Here is a 23,701-nt window from a genome sequence, read left to right on the forward strand (position 1 = left end):
GTCCCCCATCCCGAGGCCCGAGCCACCCACCAACAGGACCTCCGTCTTGTCTGGATTGAGCTTCAGTTTATTGGCCCTCATCTAGCCCATTACCTCGGCCAGGTTCAGCACAACCACTGCCTCACCTGGATTGGTGGAGAATGAGAGGTAGAGCTGGGTATCATCAGCGTACTGATGATTCCGCAGCCCACACCTCCTGATGACCTCTCCCAGCGGTTTCATGTAGATGTTGAACAGCAAAGGGGACAAAATGGACCCCTGCGGAACTCCATGACATAACTGCCATGGCGCAGAGCCATAGTCCCCCAGCACCACCTTCTGAAATTGGCCATTGAGATAGGAGTGGAACCACCGCCACGCGGTGCCTCCAACACCCAATCCCGCTAGCCTATTCAGAAGGATACCATGGTCGATGGTATTGAAAGCCACTGAGAGGTCCAGGAGAACTAACAGGGACGCATTCCCCCTGTCTCTCTCCCTGCACAGGTCATCGTACAGGGCGACCAAGGCAGATTCAGTGCCATAACCAGGTCTGAAGCCGGACTGAAATGGGTCCAGATAATCAGTTTCATCCAAGAGTGCTTGGAGTTGTCCCGCCACCACCCGCTCTAGCGCCTTGCCCAGGAACGGGATGTTGGCCACCGGTCTATAATTGGCGGCCACCTCTGGATCCAGGGATGCCTTCTTTAGGACTGGCCGGACTACCGCCTCCTTTAAAGGGGCAGGTACCCGGCCGTCTCTTAAAGAGGCGTTGACCACCTCCAGGATCCAGATCCCAATCCCGTCCTTTGCTTTCTTAAGTAGCCAAGATGGGCATGGGTCTAGCAAGCAAGTGGAAGGACGTACTTGTACATTTAGGGGTCTTCTGATTTCTCCACTTCTCCTTTTCCAGTGCTTCATTCTTCAAGACCTAAAGGAAGTAATAAGGGAAATTCAGACAGTACTAAGATCAAACATAATGAACAGATATGTAAGTGCAAAGTCTCAGTCTCTAAATCCTCAGCATCTTTACACACTTAATATGTCTCTGACGATTTTCCTAGGCCTCTGCTTTATTACCCAAGGGCACTCATAGGCATCCAATCTCTGCATGGCAACTCTGACAAGGAGACAGGAAAATGATCAGATTTTGCACAAATTGAAGATTTGTCAAATCTTGACACTGAAGGCCTTCTCTTATTTTTCATGGCTATAGCTTATCTCAAATAGTTGTTAACGGCTCCCTACCTTTGTTTTTTTGGCGATCATTTTCAGAGGAATGTTGTTTTTTCTGTAAGCCAAGGTGCCAAACATCTGTTTTTGACAAGTTAATTAAGGATGAATGAGCCATTGCACTCTAGGGCAGAAGGAGGGTCAATATACCCCTAAGCATTATACCCTCCAGCACAGCAGGCAATGACCTCAAGATCCCCCTAGTGGTTGCCCCTCTGGTGACACTCTGTTGAGTGTTTCAGTCTCTAAGGAAAGTGAGACCTTCAGGGACAAATATGATCCAAAGAAGTCTCCAAGGCTGTAGCTCTCTCTGTTGAGAGTTGCCTGCACTTGGTCAATTTTTGCCAAGGCTTCTTTCCTTTTCATTGAAGATCTTGTAAATAACAAGGATCTCAATCTTAAGACCTCACATGAGGTCTAATCAAATCATGCAAACTTTTCTCATTTCACTTAATGATTCCAGAAAAGGAAGACTGTTAGACCATTCTGGACTTAAAATGTATTAGCAATTGTGTGGCATATCATATGTTCTGGATGAAAATTGCTCAAGACCATACAGGAGGCTCTTCATGACTATGAATATATGATCTTAATAGCTCTCACAGGGGCTCATCTCCATGTGCCAGTAGCCCCATGCAGGTTTGTGTAAAATTGCAGTCACCTCCAATACTGCGCACTCTGATTCACTGTAACCATTTTGATATTCAAGAAGCTAATGGTACTGTGAAAAAGAACTTGGTTTGTCTTGTGCCAGAACAGATCAAAAAGCTCCTATAGAAGATCAAATCCACAGCAGGTAAAAGTCAGCCAATCTCATGAGGTTAGTCCACCCAGTAAGCCTCATGATTACCTGCATCCAAGTCCTTCAGTGGAGTTGTTTTCCCTTTTTTCCCCACTACAGAGACTCTTCCACCCTGTCAGAATTACTTAGATCCTGAAACATTGCAGTCCAAGTCTCATCACTCCAGATGTTAAACTTTTATTCCTCTTCTTGGCAAAATTATCCAATCTCAACAAGAGAGGGGTCCTACCAGAGTTGTAGTAACAACAACATCAGTCTTCAGAGTTGAGGTGCTCATTGCCAGAACTAGAGGAGATTGTGCAGAACATTGTGCAGGGGACTTGGGAGGCCAACCACAACGGGTTAGAATCCTAGGCAGTCTGTCTCTCCAGATCCTTGCCACCCACAGTCCAACCACGTTCCAGTCAAAACAGGCAACATATTTGCAAAGGCCTATATCATTCATCAAGTATTCCAGAACAATACTTCCCCTCAAGTGGATAGAATTGTCTGTTCTCTCAATCACAGGCCAAGACATTCAGGCTGCCTTCAACATGACTTTAGCTATCTCAGTAGACAGCACTTTGAGAGAAAAGTGAACTCTGAAGCAATGAGTCTTTGTCCAAGTACAGTCCTGCTTTGAGGTATTCATTCTAAATATATTTGCTTCCCCACAAGCTTTCACACATCCAGTGTGGCAGACCAGGATGCATTCAAGTCTTCCTTGTCTCAATGCCTGTTGTATCTATTTTTATCCATCCCTTTCCTTTCTAGGGTTCTGAGGAAAGTTAGACTCCATCAAGCCTTGGTTATGCTAGTGGTCCCATTCAGGCAAAGGAAACTGAGGTTCTTGGAAATCCTTTGGCTAGCACAATCTGCCAACTAGTTGCTGCCCACCAGTCTGGACCTTCTCAGTTAAGGGCCCATCCAGCATCCATCTGGATGGTTCTACCTAGTAGCATAGAGGGTGAATAGAAAACTCCTACACCTTGATTTCTACACAGGCATGATAAGTAACATCCTCTTCTGGAGACCATTCACTGTGCATATTTATGAAGTTATGTGGACACCTTCACTTGCTGGAGCAAGAAAACAGTCATCTCTTAATTCTAAGGTTGGTATCAAGGACCAGCCGGGGGTCAGACTAGATGGCCCGGGAGGCCCCTTCTGACTCACTCTGTTTCTATGTTTCCTGCAAACAGGATGACCTGATTCTATGGCCTCCACACTCACTTTGGTCCTGTCCAAGCTTGGGTTAGAGTTAGGGTCCAACCTTCCATCTGAAGAGATTACTCCAAGGCATGGCATACCTGGCCCCATTGGTGGTACAGAATTTTCTCCCCTGGTGTCTGCATGCCAACCTTAAGGCATCATCATATTATCCAGCTGAGCCTCTGCAAATCATTCTGATCAGCTTCTGTCATTCAAAGCAGACTTCCTGGTTGTCAAGTCAGAGCTGTAGCCTTTTAAGTACAAGGCCACCTTTGTTTCTTCTCTAAGGACTGTTATCATTGTCTGTCTGGAAACCTTTTATACATCAAAGATTAACTTTCTGTTTCACCACTCCTGTATTTCTTTCCTTTGTCCTAATCCTTACACCTATCTGACAAGGAGTGGCTAAAGATGGATGTGTGCAGGGACTCGATGTACCTATATAGAAGCAAATATTTCCACCATTGTTACATCACTTAAGGCCTGTATTGTCATACGGCTCACAACATTTGCCATGCCTGTCTCACTGTATACTTACTCTATATGATCTGCAGCTGCTTTAGCAGTTTTCTCCACCAGTGTACCAGTACTGGAAATTTGCAGGGCAGCCATTTGGGCTATCCCTAACACACAGATCATTACAGGCTGGATAAATTTGCCTCTGTGGAGGCCACGTGGAATACAAATTCTCCAAATCATGAGCTTTGTGGAATAGAATCACCCTCAAAGGCACTTGTAAGAGGAAGGGTAGCTTGGGTGCATTACAACCTTTAGATGCTTCCTTTCAGTAACCGGAGAATGGAAAAGTGGGTTATAGTCTAGATTCATGGAAGAGATGAATTCAGCCTCACCTTTCACTAATTCCTTACCTAACTGACCTTCACTTTGAGGGATCCTGTTTGCCTGTTGAATTTTTTTCTGTCTCCACTGTTTTGCCCTCTCATTGACTGTTCTCCAGGTGTTCTGTGCTAAACTTGGACTTGTACAGAAACTGGAGGCAGAGCTAGAGGACAGAGACTACCTTTAAAGATCATTGTCCATGTGACTTCCTGAGTAATGAGTAGATAACCCTATTCCTTGAATGCTTCCATCCTACCAACCCCGCATGAGCATCCAGTGTTCATTCTTAGATTAGGATATCAGGCAGCAATTCATGCTGTCAGGTACCATCCAACCAGGTATGCAAGACAACAAATCCATAGACTGATTCTCAAAATATAGAAATTAAATATAGTATATAATACGAGTATGGCTAATAGGTGTATAGTCTTCTTCAATGGAAAGAACATCTTGCACTGTCTTGTTCCATTATCTTATAACAGGAGTTTATCTGGAGCATGTTTTATCTTTTTTCAGCTATATTCCCTGCAATAGACAATTCAGCTTTTTTCTTCTCTGTCTGTCATGCGCAATCCCTGAATGTGACAGCAGTTGGGACTGACAGTGACTTTGCACATTTGCTTATGCTGAAGACTCTGCAGCCAAACAGGGGTTTGAACTGAGCTTAGGACAAGGATTCAGTGCTCTAAAAAGTTCCTTGCTACACTTAAGTGGCAAGCCCATGTACACGTTTAGGGGCTAAGCCTCATTGAACCCAGATTACTAGTATTGAATTGCATTGTCAAATACTTTTAGTATTTGTTTCCTAATTGCCTACTTCGCACTGCCATTACTATGCCGAGCTGCATGCAGCATGTGGTAAGTGTTCCATCCGGGGCATTTGAGACCCCTTGTTCCCACCATAGGAACCTCTCTTGTCAAGAGTGCCTCTGAAGATGAGGAGGTCATCTGCAGTGATACTGTGATGTAAACTAGGATTATTCCTGAAACTTGGCAGCCCCCCTCTAAGTGTTTAGTACTCTTTCAGTCTAAGTCCACAGCTTTTGTAGTTATGCAAGTACTATTACTGTCATTGTTATTTTACATTTTTATACTGCCCCCAGCTGAAGCACTTGGGCTTTTCACAACATTTTAAGTGACCCATCCAGATTTCTACCAGGCTCAACTCTGCTTAGCTACAGAATATAAATTGAATAATTTAGTTTCCATCCAAGTAGGATATAAATGGTGAACTATAGTGGTGAACTATATGGATTGGTCTCTACCTAAAGTAAACTTTGTATGTGGTGATGGTTTCTTGGCATGTTCTTTCTGTATGCACTTAATTAAGGGCTATAAAAGGGAATATTTTATCAAATCATATGCCATTGGAATATTTTGAAATACATTTTTAATTAATTGGCACTTTGCTGGAGTCAGCTATTTTAAAGTGTAGGTTAGTTTGCTGAGTAATGCTGCTGAACATTCGATAACTTAATGAGTTGTGATTTATTTTTAGTTTCTTATCACATGACTTTGTCTTCTCTGTTGATCAAAGACTAGCAAATTTGATTTTATAGTTGCAGTCCAAGTATTTCATAGCTGTCTTGCATATTTAATCTTTTGGCTCTTTGACTGAAAAATGTCCATGCCTTTTAATGTACTGAAAACATAATATCTTTTAGCCTACAATCTGCACACTTAAAATGAATTTTATGTCAGATATTCATTTATGGACCACATCCCTTGCTTTTTATAAGTCACAGTGGCCTTGTATTTTCCCCCTCCATTGTCTGATAGTGAGGTCATTTCTCGTCCTCTGAGAAATTTTATTCCCAGCCAGATGCAGCCCATATATTAAAAGTAGCACCTGTGGCTAATATCACAGCAGCTTACCATAAATTTACATGGTAACCAGGATTATATCTGTCAAGACTGTTAGAAATGTCTCGATTTAATTTGATTTCCAGTATTGAAGGGGTTCTCCCAACATTTTGTTTCATAACTATATTTTAAAAGTTTTTAAAATCTCACTCAGCTATTAGGTTTTTATGGCACTCCCAGAACCCATCAAGTTGATTTGTTAAATGGAGGTCAGAGCAATGCAACTTGGCTACATTAGGATCGGAAATGAACCCAGTTACGACAAGCTTAGTCCTTGCATGTGAATCTTCTTTTAGGAACACCTGGTTTCAGGTACTGTTTGTATCAGTTGTGTTTACCTTCTAAAAATGAACACTGAAGAACTATTAGTTTTGATTATTCTAAAGGTATGTTCATTTTCATTTCTTATGGTAGATTCATTGTCTTAAACATGGCTATTGATTAGTTGCCCCCTTTTAGACTATTACATTTGATTACTTTTTAAACGAGTTTTATATCCACCTTGTTTGGTCCTGTGTTTTTCATATGTTCTTTCCTAAGCTGCCTCATTTCCCATTATCCTCTGAGTCCTCTGCCATATGCTGTGATTTGTGCACCTGCAAAGTTTATAACAGTATTTCTTTTGGTAGTTAGGTGATGGGTAGCCTCCCTGTGTATAGGAAAAAAATAGCCGATTTGCTATAAATCAGGATTATTTATGAGCAGTGCTTGAAAGTGGAGAAAAATCTCTGTATTTGAAAAGGTTGGCTGAATATTGAACTTCTGGTTTCTGTGCTTTTTTGAGGTTATTTCTTTTATGAAAAGCTGATGGCAAAATTTCCAGAACTCACAGATAGCAATTCATAGGTGCAATTGTATCAGAATCATAATACCAGAGTACACTGGTAATATAAGCCCAAGAATATATCATAAAACCACGTAGTTCTGACATGATCATATCCTCTTTTGGCTTATAACTTCTTATTGGCCAAGAAAATCATGAATCTGGCTCAGAAGAACAGTGGACTCCATTTTGGCTGTGATACCTACAAGCTTTCTAACTACTCATGATTTTAACATAGCATTAGTGCCAAAAGTTGTTTATTTAGATGATGATTAAGTACAATTTAAGATTAATCCTTTGACATAGTCTTTCCTGGCTTTTTGTTGAAAAAACCCGCTGTGAGGTCGTCATTGTTTTTGTCCTGGTAATGGCAGAATTCATGGAGTTACACATGCTGCTGCAGTTACTTACATTACACTTTCACATCATAGCAGGGCAGAAAACTCAGTAAAAAGCTGGTTCTGTTGAAGGTGAAGACAACATTTGTCCTAGGTACAGGTAATTTCAAGACAATAATAGGTATTTGTCTTAAAGCAGTGGCCCTTTCACACTGTATCAATAACGTTTTGTCAATCTGTTTTCATTTGCATGGATGTTTTCAAATAGCTGTAGTTTAGCAATAAAGTGCCTCATTTTGGTTAGTCTGGACACACCTGAATGAAGGAGCAGGTCACTATTTCTGTGAGAACATATGTGTAAACATACCTCATATTAGTTCTATTTTTTCTATTTAGAATTTTGGTTTAAATTTTTATTCTGTGGCAGGCATCAAAAAAAGTTTAACAACGTTTCATATTCAAAACTAGAACTGCTGCAAATAGCAACGTGATTATCAGAGATAAATTAAGAAAGTACTATATATTATTTTATTGCATTCAGCAACTTCAGATAGCTCACTTCTCTTGCTGTCCTCATCTGTTCTGCCATCTTAATATGTAAGTAGTCCTTTAGTCAGGGTAAACAAAATTATACAGCCTAGCAAAAGTGATCCAGTCTTGTTTTTGCCTCTGTATGCTACTGCAGCCTAAAGATAATGAAACATCTATAAGAATCAGAGCTCACTGCTCCGTTTTAATCAGGTTTAAGTACCTTGAGAGCTTCAGAAAAAATCTTTATAAATACCGAGTACATTTTGTTTATAGCTATCCAGTTCATTTGACTATTTGTACTAGTTGAATTTAACAAGTGCTTGGTACATAGTATGACTCTGAGAATTTTGGCTTGCATGTTTAAAACAGCTTATGGAACTATGAGAACTAGAAACTGAAAAAACAAATGCTGGTATCCTCATGAGCTGTATTCTGCGAATTGTACAAAAGAGCTGGCTCAGGTGAAGAAAAATGGGATTCTTAATCTCCATGTTGTATGCATTTTCCATATTGCTGATATTCAAGCTTTGTGTTTGGGTCTCTGTGATTTCCTTTAATTAATAGTAGGGTTGTTTATATCTTTAACAAGTATTTATTTTTATATCTCACCTTTCAGTCTCAAACAGGGCTACAGGGTTAGTAGTACCAAATCCACAAGTATATTACAGTTTGTTGCTTTGTAAATCCACCATTCCTCATTAAATTCAAAAGGGGAGTAACATATGGTTGGGTCAACTGCAGAAGGAAGGCAGCTATTTATTCTTAATTTGAGCTGTTGAATACTTGTAAGATGACTTGATTAACTAAAATTTGGAGTTCTGCCATGTCTGAAAAACCCATCACTGTTCCATCTGTATCATGTATTGTTTTCAGCTGGTTCATTTCAGTTGCTTAAGCCTGAATAAAATTTGCTTTGTCTTTGTCTTCCAATGATATTTCAATTGGACTTTTAGAAAAATGTTAAGAAAAAAATTGGCTTGTAGATGTAATGAATGCTATTGGATAAATATTTGGCGACTTGGATGTACCTTTTATTGGAGAGACTATATCTAAATCTCTTTGACAGCCTTCATCTACTTTGGAATTGTGGCCATGAACAAGTTAATAAAAACTGTATGTAGCTTTTTACCCTCCTTTTCCCTAAAAGCATTTAAAACAAATTATACTCTGCAATTAAAATGGACTCTGGATGGTAAAAATGTATCAGTAGAGATGGGGAGGGGAGAAAAACTACAATTATACCTATTTTAAAAATTAACCATTACTTGCCAAAAGAACATCAAACCCACTTAACGGACATCCGTTAATCCAGTGGTTAGCTGTTTCAGGCTTTAATGCACACTGTTTTACACGTTAACGGTTTTGAAGTTCCAGGCCAAGGCTGACCTTTCACATCTGCTCCTTTCACAGTAGGAATCTCCACTTACTGCTTCCTGTCAGAATGGATTACAATGACAAAGTGCAGAGCTTGCGCTGGCTGCAATTTCGTTTTTGATCAGAATTATTTCTTTCACAAACAATCACATTTGCTAAAATGTTACATCTGCTCTGAAAAACCACTGGCAGCTCCACAGTTTATCAGTTGGGATCAAGTACAGCTTTTCATTTTGTCTTTTCATAAAGCTGTAAATCAGCCTTATGTGTGTTTGCTGGGGCTTTCAGTTTTTGGTATTTCCTCCCCACTTGCTGTTTTGGTCTATTTGTTTTGGCGGGCCAAGGAAGAAGACTTGCTCATAGGGCCAAATAGCATGTGTCTAAAATTTTGAGGGGACTTGGATGTTTTTCTGCTCTAGAAACCAACGACTTAAGCATTTTAATGTTGGATTCAGATCTCATTATTTTGAGCCTGTGTTAACTTGAGTCTGTGTTTAATAGACTTCAGTGTTACTTATTGGTGAAAATGTCTGGTAATACTAATACCACTTTGAACTATAAAAGGAGGGATTAATTTCCTACAATTAGATCTTGCTTCCTTGAAGAATGTGTTAGTGGCAAACTAGAAATGGATTACAGTAAGTTCTTCATATAAAGGACTATATCCCTTTACCTGGGACCAGTTATATATGACACATGACCTTTAAAAAGTTCTTGTTGAGATTTAGTTTACAGAATGATTACATAAGTATGCATATTGTAGAATCTAAACAGAGGTGCCTTTTTAAGATGGCTAAAGTGAAGAACTTCTCTTAAGTGCTAAGTAATTTAAACAATTGAAACCAGCTTTGGCTGGATACTGTCTTCTTTAACTTTCTTTTCCATTAGCAAACACAAAGAAGAGACTCTGCATAATTGTGGAGTATGTGGTGCTTAGCTTGCTCACAAACTTAAAATTGAGTTTTGGTCTGTAATCAGTCTCATCAATTAGCCCGAGGATATGCATGTGTGGCGGGAGATGTCAAAATGACTACTTGTTCAGTATTCTGCACATCTACTCATACTCAAATCCCAGTAGGGCCCAGTGGAGTGCAGTAGGGCTGACACCACTCTGAAAGCACCTGGGCTTATCTGATCTCTGGAGAGGAGCCTGGTTAGTACTTTGATGGGATCCTTTCTGGGTAGGCTTCTTTGTTTCATGGAGGATAAGGCTATCAATGGCTACTAGTTATAATGGCTATATATTACCTCCATTATTAGATACCTCTTTGCCAGTTGTGGTGTAATGCTAGCAGGCATATGAGGCTCCACATGGGCATAGTGTGAATAGAATGCTGAAGTAGGTAGGATTTTGGTGTGTTCTAGCAAGGCTGTTCATACAACATCTAGACACTTGGGTATAGAATGGCAACCTAATGCTTTAGTTGGCCAATCACAGTATTTTTGAAAATATAGTATAATTATATCCTAAAGGAATCTATCTAAAAAGTTATAACTATAACTAATTTAAATTTCCTTTATATTGATTAAATTAAGCACAAATAATTTACTCTAAATCCAACTCCAAAGAAAATCTAAGCATGATTCTTTACCTGTATTTTCTGACATACATCCCACATAATCTTTCAGGTACTTTCAAAGTTTTTCCAAATACCTTTTAGTTTGCAGAGGATCTGTTACAAGGTAAAAGGCTTTATTAATAAAAATAGTTTATCTGTAACTTGGCATTCCTTTCTATTGTTTCATTGTTGTTGTGTGTATTCACATGTGCAACTAGTTATATATTTAAAAAGATTTAAAAATAAATCCTATAGATTGAACTTCTGTATTCTATCCTTCTTTCTTTAAGTGCAAATTTCAAGATATTTACTACCACACAGCATTGTGTCTTTTTATGCTTAGTTAGGGCCAACAGATGGATGCCCTGAGGTTTATTATATTAGAGCACTTTTCCTAGGGTTTCTCAGTTATGCGGCGCTTGGTGAATTCCATACTGAGCTGAAAAACTCAAGTAAGTAAAAGTCATGTGAGGTAACAATTCAAAAGCACACATTCAAATTAGGAGTGGGTTCCAAATATTTGGTTTTCTGTGAGAGCTTAGTACTCTTAGTGTACTAACTCACAGTATTTTGAGTGAGTTTGATTAATTTTGAACCAAGTAACTTTATCACTGTCTGTTTGGATTACATAGACACTTTATAAAGGAGCTGATTGTTTTAACAGGTGTTTGTTGCTTACAGAGTTTACGCAGGCAGACTCTAAATCAAGTGAAATGTTTTGCTTGGGTGCCCAAAATCCGTTTTTTAGAACAAAAATCCCAATCAAACACTTTATCATGGTACACACCTATTTTCTAACACAAATACAAGAGAAATCTTCATAAGATAAGAAGCAGGCATGGAAGTTTTTTCTTCCTCTTTTATCATTTCTTCTGGCATTAATTTTTTGATGTAGTTTATTTAAAAATATTAATAAAAAGGTAGCAATCACTTAAAATACTGTCAATCTGAAGAATGCTGTGACATGTCATGTTAAAGAAATGTAGCTTTATTTGGAGAAGCATAAATTTATAGAGTGGCCTTTATGCAATATATTTAAATATCAAATAGTGGTGTAGTGTCCTACCTATTTAACATGATTTCTAACTTAACTGCTTTGCCAAAAATCTTGCAGTTAAGTAAATGTGGGCCAGGATCCAAAAAACTACTTTAGGTGTTCTCAGAAGCATGTGACTGGAACTTTCCATACATCCCACCTTCTCCCAAACAGCTGACCTTCAAGCTATAACAAAACCTTTTTGAAATTCCCCTCAGATCAGAAACATTTTATCATTTGGAATTGGACTGGGCTGGAGGAGGACAAATACTGTTTGAGAAAACCAAATTTGAGACCCTTTCAGTTCATATGACTTGTTGCAGGAGTTGTGTTAGTTGTTGGAACCTTGCTGTAGAAACCCAAGTTCTTAGAATTCAAGTAGAGATTCTCTTAGCTGAAGTTTGTTCATAATATGTCATCAAAATCAAGTTGTAATTTTGCAATTTTCTTTTGAACATAGATGTATTCTTACTTCTCATGAGTTTGAACAATTATGCAGGAGATGAAGACATCTTATAAGGTGTAATTTATGGAATTTGAACAAAGAGGAAATGTTGCATTAAAGAGTAGGTATCTGATTGTTACTAGTTTAATTCGTAAAAGAATTTATAACTCTCCTGTTGTTGGGAGTACAAAGGATGGTGGTCTTGGGCAATCATTCCCAGGACTGCTGGCTTCATTCCAGATGGTTCAGAATCAGAAAGTGAAACATATTTCAGTGAGCTTGGGGAGGATGGGCTAGGGCAAGACTCTGAGATGCAGGAAGAGGAAGAGGAGATTATCTCAAGGCCAGATGCTTTGCACAGCCAGGCAATTCCTGGGAATGACCAAGAGGTATAGCTAGTGGGAGGGGTCTCTAGGGAAGAGGAATTCTCAGACACAGGCTAGCGCCTCCCCTGCCCATGCCCTCAACTTCATGGCAAGGTAACAGCAGAGATGCGAGGCCCGGTTGAAAGAGCAGTGCATGGAGAGGAGGCATGCTTGCCTTGAGAGAGTCCCTCCTGAGGGGATGGGGTCCAGGCATGTTCATAAGGAGAGTTCCTGGGGGTAAACACTATATTGGGTTCAACAAGCTGCTCTGTGCATGCTCAGAGATACGTTTTGTATGATTTCTACTTGATAGCAATACAGAACTTCTTGCAAGGAACATGGTCTGTAGCTTTTGACTGCTCAAAGGAGGAACATAAGTTCATGAGACCTTTTGTTCAAAATGGGCGTCCAAACAGCAACCATTGGTAATACCATAATCAAATATATAATTGAAAAATATTCTTAAACTCTAAGTTTCTTTGCTTTTTGATAGTTAACACTGCTACTGTATTATATACATTGTATTCATTTACATACCTATCCAACATACACATTTCCACCTGTTTTCTGACCGAAGGATGCTACTTCTTAGCTCACTGCTGGAACAGATGAAAGTGTCTGTAAGTTTGTTCTTTTGCAATTAACACTATTTTGATATCGTTTGAAATAAGTAGCTATTGTATCATGGTTAAATTGTACTGATTTAAACTATTTTTCTTCACCATTATTACTTTTATATATATACTTATAACAATATTGTCTACCCTCTCTTGAAGCTCTTGACATTGTGCTAATACCTGCATGTGAAAATATTCCACTGTGCAAAAGGCCTTTCCTCTTACCCACAGTTCGACTTGGCTGCATTTATTCTTCATCTCCTGAAAATTAGCAAATCATATGACAATAAACAGAAATGCCTTCAGTGAAGAGAGAAGGGGAAGCTGTTGTTTATCTGGTCAGGTGGTTTAGATTAGCAGTGGTACTGGTCTGTATTATGTTACTTTAAATCATAGTGTCCCAACAGGACAGAAATTATGAAGATTGTTACAGTATGTTTCATCCAATGTAAGATCAACAAATTGGAATAATTTTATAGAAAAATCACAGTACTTTGGCAGGACACTTGTTAAAGAATTTGATCTAACATGAAGTTTTGTTCACATTATTTGTTAATATGTAAAACGTTGCTTGAATAACATATGAAGTGTAAACATTCTAAATATCAAAGGCAAGAATGGCTTTTACAAGATTACACCGAGTGGCAAACTACTTAAAATAGATCAGTGTTTGTGCTTTTGCTGTCAAAATGTTTGATATAGAGCTGGCTAGCTAGTTTCTTCACGAGTGTAATTGTAAACAAGTTTGGAAACTATAGAGAAGGCTACAACTCTCTCTATTGCTAAATTTCTCCTAATATTCTTGGAAGAAGAAAGAACTGAGATATAGAGCTCATAATAGGAGCACTAATATCTGATATGTTTTTGGACATAAACAGACCACACACTTTGGGTTAAATCCAACATCCTGCTAACAGAAGTCCACTAGTTCAGTGGGTCTTTCTCCCTCCCTCCTCCTGGCTGCAGCCTTTTGTACCACCCAAAAATTTACTCTAGAGGGCTTCCCAGCACTCTGTGGCAAATGTTACAGGCATGCAGAGAAGAAGAAAATTGCTCCCAGCTCAATTCTACTGATGGAAAGCAGTTCCATTAATGGAATGACATCTTTGGATTCAGTCCTCTATTTGTAATGGGCAAATAGATGACTGTAAAGATAATAGCATATATAGTCAAGTAACATTCTGATATGTTACATCTTGCTGGATTTCTAATGGAAGAATGGTCTGGGCAGCCTGATGTACAGAGACGTGACATATTGGATGTTCATGTTCAATACCACATGCTTGTGCTTGGTAACATAGAAGACAGGGAGTACTGAAGGAAGATGGTGAGTGTCCGGGTTATATGCCTGCTGTGGAGACATGCTGCCGTATCCTAGTGGAAAGCTCCATGAGCATTCTGGATGAAGAAATTTAGAAGACTACAAAATACATTTATAATTTCAGAAGTAAAAGAGAAGTTAATTTAATCATAACTTGAGTGTAGTTTTAGAAATGGTTGGTCGTCATTATTTCAGTGTATCTTACCCATAGAGAAATAGAGAAATATGGCAGCAGATATCACATTACAGTGAATCTATCGTGAGAAGCAACTTTTACTGTTGATCATACAACTTTCACAGAATATTGACATATTGGAAGTGATAGACAGTAAATTAGCACATCTCCCTGCTTCAAATGCCCCAAGAAGAGAGCAGAAACCCTGGGGTGTGGACAAAATCCTGCCTACTGGGTTCACCAAGCTAGTTCATGAAGGATCAAGGGTTCCTCGGACAGATAATGGCAGCAGGAGACTTTGCTTCCCATGATGATTTGCACGGGTCATTTTAAAGGACAGAGAGAAATTGTTTTAATCCCAATCTCCTCCTAGTGTACTGGATTAAAATTAATGTTATTCCTCTGGATAAGCGACAATCTACAATCCCCAAAGTATTTGCACAAATTAAGACAACATCACCAAGTCCTTTTTGAGGTATGAGTGTTTTAATCTTCTAAAAAACTTTATTGACACAGCTATTCTTGATACATTAAGAGAAAGCAAGTCCTACTGAAACCAACTTTTATAAAGTTTTGACTAGATTTTATTTGGCTTATTTTTAAACATTTCTATGCCACTGTCCAGCCTTAACAGTGTCCCCCAAGGCAGTTTTGGGACCCCAAAGCAGATTTTGATCTCAAGGATAATGAAAAATCATGTCTTAAACTACCATGTGTATTAATCTGTGCTGGATACTAATTTTACACAGAGGTGTTTTTAAGTACTGTTGGATGATTTGAACAGAAAAATCTAGATGCTAAAATAACCTCACTGTAATTTTAGAGTACTCACAGTGTAGGAAGGTCAAGGCCATGGTAGATTTTTTTCAGAATAAACAAAACACTTTCCAACATGAAGTGTTTGGCTTGCTGGTAAACACAATTCACCAAAACTAATCTGACTACTGCCATATCATATATGCTTGACCATGATCTTGGCTTGCAGACTGCTTAATAATATTCATTATTTTAAATTAAAGTTGAAGAAGTGCAGACTCTAGCTCAAATTAAGATTGGTTGTGTTGCCGGAATCTGGTAATTACTTTAATTGATCACCAGATAGTTTCCTTGATCACCAATTACACCCAATTACTGATTATGTTTCAAGACGTGAAGAAATGTCCAAACTGATTATGTAATAATGTTTTCATATATAATCAATCCTAAATAGCTTTTCCCTCCACTGCCAATTGTACTTTATAAAAAGAAGGTTACAGGCCTACAGATACAAAAGGTGATCCATAAACAATAAAGTTCTAATTTCATTTAATTAGCAAGGGAAGTATTTAGGGGGCTTAATAGAGATTGCCCTGCTGAAATTACTTCAGCAGACCTGCTTCTCATTTTCATGGTACAAAATGCTTGTAATAGGGAGATTGCTATGTATTTAAAATGGACTGTAGCTAACATGTCTCTTACATGTGCATAGAATCTGACTGAAACAGACTAATGTTTCATACTGTTATCTTATGCAAATCAGCTGTTTTTACAAGACACACAAAACATTTTTATTTGTTAAAGTGTTGTGGAACCTTTCATTGCTAGATCATTTAAATGGTTTTGCACTAAATGAACTGATGTATAATACTTACTTCAGTAGAACTTAAGCATGTGTAAGCTTCTTTATACTGTGTTGAATGCCCATTCCCTTCAAAAGGAAAGGATTTTAGCATTTATTTCAAAACTGATCAGTTCCCACTAAGTTGGTTAACTGCTAACTGCCATTTGTTCTTTTATTTGCTTACCATGGTCTATGTGTAGCAACATAGAAAGTTGGCTGTCTATACTGGCCAGCTGTGTGTTAAGGACAACCTTTCATGCTTCTGCTTCTCTATAATTGGAGCTGGTAACTTAAGCATGATAAACCAATATATATTTATATCTCCTTACCAACATGGCCAGATATCAGTGAGTAAGTGCTGTGGGCATATGTAACCATCCCATATTTCAGCTTAATTACTCAACATCTTTAAGAAATTGGAATGTGGATTAATCTTGCATGCTTGTATGGCCTGATTAGATGAATGTTTGGCTCATTCCAAAGGATGTTAGGAACATATGAATCTGCGTTACACCAGATGAAAAAATCATCCATCTACCCAACTATCATCTATTCTAGCAGGCAGTGGCTCTCCAGGATTTCAGGCAGAGTCTTTCTCATCATTTACTTCTTGATCCCTTTGCCTTGAGATACCGGAGACTGAACTGGGGCTGTTCTGTTTGCAAAGTTTGTGCGGTGCCACCCAACTGTGTTCTAACCCTGGTTTAAGCATGCTTAAACGCACTTACCTTTGTTTCCTGGTAGTCATGACTTGGGCTTTCAGAGTGTTCTCAAATTCAACTTTTTGTGTTTAGGATGAGTTGTTATTGTTGATGCAGAGAGGAGACATAAGTTGACTTGCAGTGAAATTATTCACTGAAGTAAATGGCATTCATTTCTTAATTATATTTTTATAGGTAGTATTTATCTTAATTGCAGGCTTTTGAAGTTGAAACAAGTGTTGATAGACAGGAACCAAACAAGGTGTGTGGTTGAAGGTCAATAGGACCGTATGTGTCCAAATGACAAAGATCACTTGAATGTTACTGATTTTGTCAGCTCTGAAGTAAGTGATAAACTCAGCAGTTTATCATTAAGTAGCTTGACTAAGAAATGTACACACAGCTGGATAGAGCTTTTAAGTGAGCAGTGAGAAAACGGGAAAGTGTATAAGTTATATAATGTTTTAATGTCACTAATAGCCTCAATTCCAGAAATATTTGGAATTCTTAAGGTTCTTCTGTAAGTCACTGCAATGAAACATATACTGGAAAGTGGGATCATTGAACTTTTTATGTGGATAAACTTCTGCCCATAGATATTAATGTGATGTCAAAATGCCGTTTTTGTGTCAAGTGTGTGATTTTATTTTTAGAAGTATGATTGGTTAATTTTACTATAATTTCTGAAGCAAGATGTTTATGCTGTTTGAATCATGTGTGCTGATACATTAATATCAACTGGACACATACTGACTTGGGTTAGGGTATTTATCTCCTTTTATCTCCAGTCAGAATAAAGCCAGTATACCTTCAAAATGTTCTGAGCCTTAATTCTACTTCATGAATTATGTTATATTGAGGGAATGGGGGAAGGAGTAAGTTCTTTGTGTAAATTACAGCCTAATATTCTGCATGTGTACTTAACAGTAAGTCCTGCTGTATTCCTTAGAGGATTATTGCAAGTAAGCATGCATAGAACTGAAGCATTAGTTCAGTTAAGACAGCAAATACTTGCAACACAAGAAATTAAAGTAAATGCGTATTTCAGAGCCATTAATCATTATCTGGTTAGCCATACATGCCTTTAGCATAAATTAATGCTGACCAATTTTGAGAGAAGACAGCAACACTTCTAAAAGTTTCAAAACCACTTTCTACATTATTTTGAAACAAAATTACTCAGTGCAAGTGTTAATGAAGGTTTCAATCCTATGCACACATACTTGGAAACAAGTCCCATAGAACTCAGTGGGATTTATGTTTGAACAAACATGAATAGGTTCAGACTGCTAACCAAACAAGAACTTCAAGGAAAATTAACTTCCCCCCCCATAGGAAAACTGGTCCTTTCAATTGCTGACAGTTTGGTGATTTGTAAATGAAAAACTTCACTGGAATAATTTGCTCTGATTGTAATGACTGCATTCATCTGACTGACAAATTGGTTTGCACAGTCATACTTTATTCAGTCTCCAGTTGTGGAAAGAAAAAAAAATACTAGAACTATTACCAATCATTATGCTGTTTCTTAATTATATGTTTGTTCCAAAATTGCTATTGTAGAATTAAGTTTCTAGGTAGGGACTTTTGTAACAAGACTTCAGTTGTTCAGTGTTAAGATACTAATTTATGAATAGATATTTGAAAACCACATGTTGAATGCAGAACATATAGCTATCCTTTAAAAATGGTCTTTAAATTAGATTTGCCACCTTGTGTTTAGATCAATTCTTTTGGTTTCATTATTGGAAGTTAAGTTACTGAATTATGTGATTGATGTTTCAGGCATTCATGCATTGTATGTACATGTATGTAAAATTTATAACTTGTTTGCACAAAGCAAAGCTGGTCTAGCATAACAGCTAAGTGTTTGTGCCTTGTGTCTGGATGTCTGCATGAAATCTCACATCAGCCACGAACTCACTAGGTGGTCTTAGGCAAGCCACAGTTTTCTTGGTCCCCCCCTCTGTTTGTACTAAAAGGATAATAATGTCAGTATACCTTTAGAGAACTTTTGTAAGGATTACAGAAATAATGTATATGAAGCTCTTTTAACTTTTGAAATAAGATTATAAATTCTTACTATATTAATGGATTTGCTAAGAACTTTAAAAGTTAGAGGCCAATTAGCAAAAATCTTTGAAAACTGGAATTAACTTTTTATTAACATTCTTTATTCCACAGGCAAAGTTTTGCCAGGATTTATTTTACATCACAACTGCATACCTGTGCACCCATTTTGGGCATCTTTTACAATTGTCTGTTCTTTCTTTATATTTTCTAGCAGCTAAATTATGTTCCTTTTCTTCTCTTATACCTCAAAGTTATCATAGATTGCCAAATATTAAAAATTACATATGTATGTAAAATGTGTAAATGCATTTTTCTCAACACAGGCTTTTGGATTTATGACTCGTATTGCTCTTCAGGCTGAAAAGATGAATCATCACCCTGAGTGGTTTAATGTATACAATAAGGTAATGAGCTTAATGACTTAGATTTTGCTAGAGGTAGTAGGTTTTGACTGGTCAGCATCTTTGATAAATTAAAAAGTAAATGTGAGTTTTAGTTGTCAGTATTAATCCTTGGTACTGCTATCATACATTTGACATTTAGTAGTTTTCCAAAATTTGCTTCATCATCTGCAGCAAGCTTTGTTTTTAACAGTGAGCTGAGCTTACATGTTGTCCATGTATATTCCTTTTGCCCCGCTGTCACGTTGGATGAAAACAGGTTGTGCAATTGCTGGGACCCCCAATCCCAGCCCTATTTTGCAAGAGTTAAAAGTAGGATGAACCAACACAGTTTGAGGAACAATCCTTCTTTCAGACTTCCTGCTATCTCTCTCTCTCTCTTTTTGCGAAAACAAATTAAAGATCGCCTTGAAAGAAAAACAAATTATCTGATTTTCTTGTCTTCAAGTAAATTTGAATTAGTCAGTTAAGGGATATTTTTAAGGACAACTCCAGATTCTTAATATGACTAGAATCAAAATATACCTATGGGTTCTGAAAATAAGGACAGAAAACATTTAGGTAAGGGTATAGGTGTATAGGAAAGAAATCTTGTATAAGCTTGTAGAAAATGAAAGCCTTTAAGAAGGAGCTCAATTTTTTCATAAAGACATTTTGGATTGCTATTTTGTAAATATTAGCACTCCATCATGAAAACTACTTTCTTGCAGAGAAAGATGTATCATCCAACTGAAACCATACCTAGCGGGTAGCTTGTATGACCACATACGTGCAGCATAACTTCTGATAAAAGCAAACTGATTTTTAATGAAACTAGTATTCAGAAATGTGTTTCTAGAAGCCATAATATTCTGAGAATTGAACAAGATTATCTGGACTTTTATTTAAACATGCATGCATGCTAACCAGGACAATGTACCAAAGAAAATTCAATTGGGGAAGTGTAGATAATCCCTTGGAGGCAGCTGCATCACACAAGTAGAATTTCAGTCAGTCTGTTTTCTCCTGTAGAACTGACCTACAAGGTATTGCCGAGCTTGTCACTTTTGGGTTTCTGGCTTGAATTGCACAATTTAGCATTTGCAGTTGAGTTAGGACCTAAATTCCTTCTGAAACCAATATGCACAACTACTTTTTAAAAGCACGTTATTTAATTGTTGTATTTATTGATTCTATTGTGAGCTGTCCAGAGACACAGAGTTACTGGACGGGCTAGAAATATCCCAAATAAATGAATAATTGGGTACCTCTTTCTGGAAGAAACCCAAGAATCCCAACTCAGAATGTCATGTGCTCTTCACTGGTGTTCTCTTTGGTTATTCTCCAAGTTCTCTCAAGGCTGTTCACCTGACAGCTGTGCTATGCAATGCCTTTCATTTGAAAAAGTTATTCCAACTTACAATCAGCAGTCAGGAATTAAGAAACAAACAATTCCACAATAATCTGTAAATGTACACATCAAATGTGTGTGAAAAAGAATTTCAGACTGAATCCAGATCTTGTCTGTCTGCACAGGAACACATGGGCTAATAAATCATAACATTCTTTCTTCTCTCTTATCAACAGGTCCAGATAACTCTCATTTCCCATGACTGTGGTGGGTTGACAAAGCGAGATGTCAAGCTGGCACAGTTCATTGACAAAGCCGCAGCATCTGTCTAACAACTGGGTTTTGAAATCATCAGAAATCAGCATTTCCTTCAAAATATTTCCTTTTGCATTATAGGAGACATTTATTCAGCTTTCTCTTTTAAAGATGGCATTCCTCAAATTTTGCCATTGGTTTAGAGACTGAAGATAGATTCTGTAGATAGGCAGTGTACTGGTGGTACTGAGTAAAGAGGATGAAGACATTTAGAATCCCTTCCTCCTGTATATTACTAACACTGTAGGTATCTTTCCCTACTTTATCCATGTTTAATGGAGACCATTCTATCAGGAATTCCCAGAAGGAAGAATGCTGAAAGTACCAGTGACCTGGACTTCAGATCACTGCACTTCACCAATCAAGGCTCTCTTTCATTCTTTGTATCCTATAGTCTGTGGAAGTAGCACAACTGAACATGAGAATTAGCACCTGCATTTCTAACACAGCATTTAATGTTGATAGAATTATTTTTAATAGCATATTTTGCTTGATAACTAATTGGTGAAAATTGGCAGATCATTTTTTGGAATTAAAGACGCTTGTGCAGTTTTTGTGTATGTAGTCGTCTTTTCCTTCTTGCCCCCTTTCACACTGAGACTTCTGATTTCTGGCCACCTGCTGCAGCTCTTGAGAGTAATGGGACCCATTGGAGCAACATGCAGTCTGGCAAGCGATGCAGCTGAGGGGAAAATATATGGCATTTCCTTGCGTATAGACAAGCTCACCCCTTGTGCTTGGAGCTCTCTGGATGTTAACCATTAGCTACTATCTTGAATGGTGTGCACTGAAGTTTATAGTTTATAAACGCAAGTACAGTATACTCCTGTGAAGTCGCGGTTCAGCGTTCACAGCTTCAGTCTTTCACGGGATTTTTCTCAGAGCGAGTCCAAGCCGATCTCCTTGCGAGTAAGCCGGTGCCTCGCTGTGTGGCGGCTTACTTGCAAGGAGATTGTTTCCTCCAAATTTGAACTCGCTCAGAGAAAACGATCTCTGCCCGGCCTGTGCCTCCTGCCTGCACCGCCTTGGCAGCTGGTGCCCATCACTGGCACTAAATTTGCGGGTGCTTCTGGAACGTAACCTCCATGAATTCCGGGCGACTACTGTATCAGGATCTGGCCTGCTCTGCAGCACCATCTAGTGACCAGAACACCTACATCACTGTTTGCAGGATCAGTCCCAGGCCCTGCTGGAGTTCTCAGCCTCCTGAGAGTGCTAGCTGGGAACCCTGTAGGAAGAGCTATATAAGAATAAGTTATCACCAGAACTTACCTCAGCAGTATAGGTCTTTCTGTTTGCTCTCCTGTGTGACCCAGAGTCCACCAGAGGTATGTATCCTGCCTCACTGTCTAACCTTAGCAATGCAGGCCTTTCTGCTAGCTGTGTTTCAGTCCCTGCACCTTGCCTGATTTCTAAGCATCTGGCTCCTGCTGTACCTGATTTCTAAGCATCTGGCTCCTGCTGCATGTCTTGCCTTGCCTTGCACATCATCACACCTTGCCTCACCCTGTCTTGCTGTCTTGCTACCTTGCCTTGCTGCTACATCTTTGCTGCTGAATCCTGCCCAGTTATCGTGCCACAAGCACTTCTCTTTTTCTTCTGGTACTCGGCCCTTGTCTTGTTCATGATCATGTCCTTGTCCTGATACATACTGGTTCCTGACCTTGGCCTGTGATTGGACTTTGCTGTTGGATTTCACTGCTGGACTTTGGACTCTATTCTGCTTCAAGTTCTGTTACCCTGGTTCCTGTCCCTTTGTTTTGGCTCTTGCTGCCCACATCCAGGACTCTGACAATAAGAAATTGGGGCACAATATAACTAAGTGTAAGCTTGTTTAAGTCACTGATCTCGTATGTCTTTTGACACTTGGTCCAAGGGGACTCTGCTATCCCAATGCCACAGAGTGAGATCTGGCTATAACTAGAGTAACAAGGGAATCTTGGGTCAGGGAATCCTGTTTGGGTTATTGCTGCCACCAGCTTGAGTGTATGTGTGTGCACCACTCTTTAAACCAGGGCAGGAGAGCAGTGGCAGGATAGTCAGGAATAATTTTCACCCCTTGACCTTTCATAGACCTTGGTTGGAAAGTAGGGGTTAAGAAGCCACTGCTTTATTGCCCAGATCGGTAACCAACTGCTGTGTACCACTTAGTAGTGCTAAAAGGGTTCCGTTAGCCTGACACCAAGCTGAATGTTACCCTTTTAGCACTGTGTAGCTGGTATGAAGCATTATTATGCTTCTACAAAAAACGCATTTCTAAAGTATGCATCCTCATGAAGTAATGAAATAGCAGAAGCAGATAAGCAAGGTTAAGAAAGCAGAGCCAAATCATTGCCTAAAATATTGTAGGCAAAAATCTGCAAAAGCCAGAAGATTAAAACATACTTGTTTGTTGAGAAGCAGTTCTTTATAGGCACATACATGTATTAGCAAAATAAAACAGACCTGTAACATTATTCAAACTATATATATAAGAAAACTCTGCTCTATGGAGTTTCCTTTTAGGTTAAAAAAACAAACAAACCAAATGCAGCTGGATAATCTGCAGTTTGGAATAGTAGACTTGCACAGGGAAGGGGGCTTCTTAACACATTCAGCTCCAGTGAATGCACATTTCTTTCTTCTACAGGCATATATATGTGGAAGCAATTCAGGACAATTTTTTGTGGAAAAACTCTGATAAGGAAAGTATAGTTATGCGAACATCTGGCAATCTGTCTCTCCAAAAAAAATTTGAGATCAAGTTTCTTCTGACTTGTTTTCCTAGGAGTTTATGATTTTATAAATAG

The 23,701-nt window shown here is 38.6% G+C and overlaps 1 protein-coding gene across 3 annotated transcripts in view; it reads left to right on the forward strand.

The window, feature by feature from the left end:
• Positions 1-21,464, forward strand: part of PCBD2 (pterin-4 alpha-carbinolamine dehydratase 2) — a 38,531-nt gene extending 17,067 nt beyond the window's left edge. For all 3 annotated transcript variants that reach the window (XM_044454564.1, XM_044454565.1, XM_044454566.1), the window contains 2 exons: positions 19,190-19,270; positions 20,834-21,464. In XM_044454564.1, the coding sequence (XP_044310499.1) occupies positions 19,190-19,270; positions 20,834-20,929 (177 nt within the window). In that variant the 3' untranslated portion in view covers positions 20,930-21,464. The remainder of the gene's footprint in view (positions 1-19,189; positions 19,271-20,833) is intronic.
• Positions 21,465-23,701: the final 2,237 nt, after the last annotated feature.

The sequence above is a fragment of the Varanus komodoensis genome, unplaced genomic scaffold (genome assembly GCF_004798865.1).
Source record: "Varanus komodoensis strain SLA01 unplaced genomic scaffold, ASM479886v1 scaffold7_3, whole genome shotgun sequence".
Lineage (NCBI taxonomy): Eukaryota > Metazoa > Chordata > Lepidosauria > Squamata > Varanidae > Varanus > Varanus komodoensis.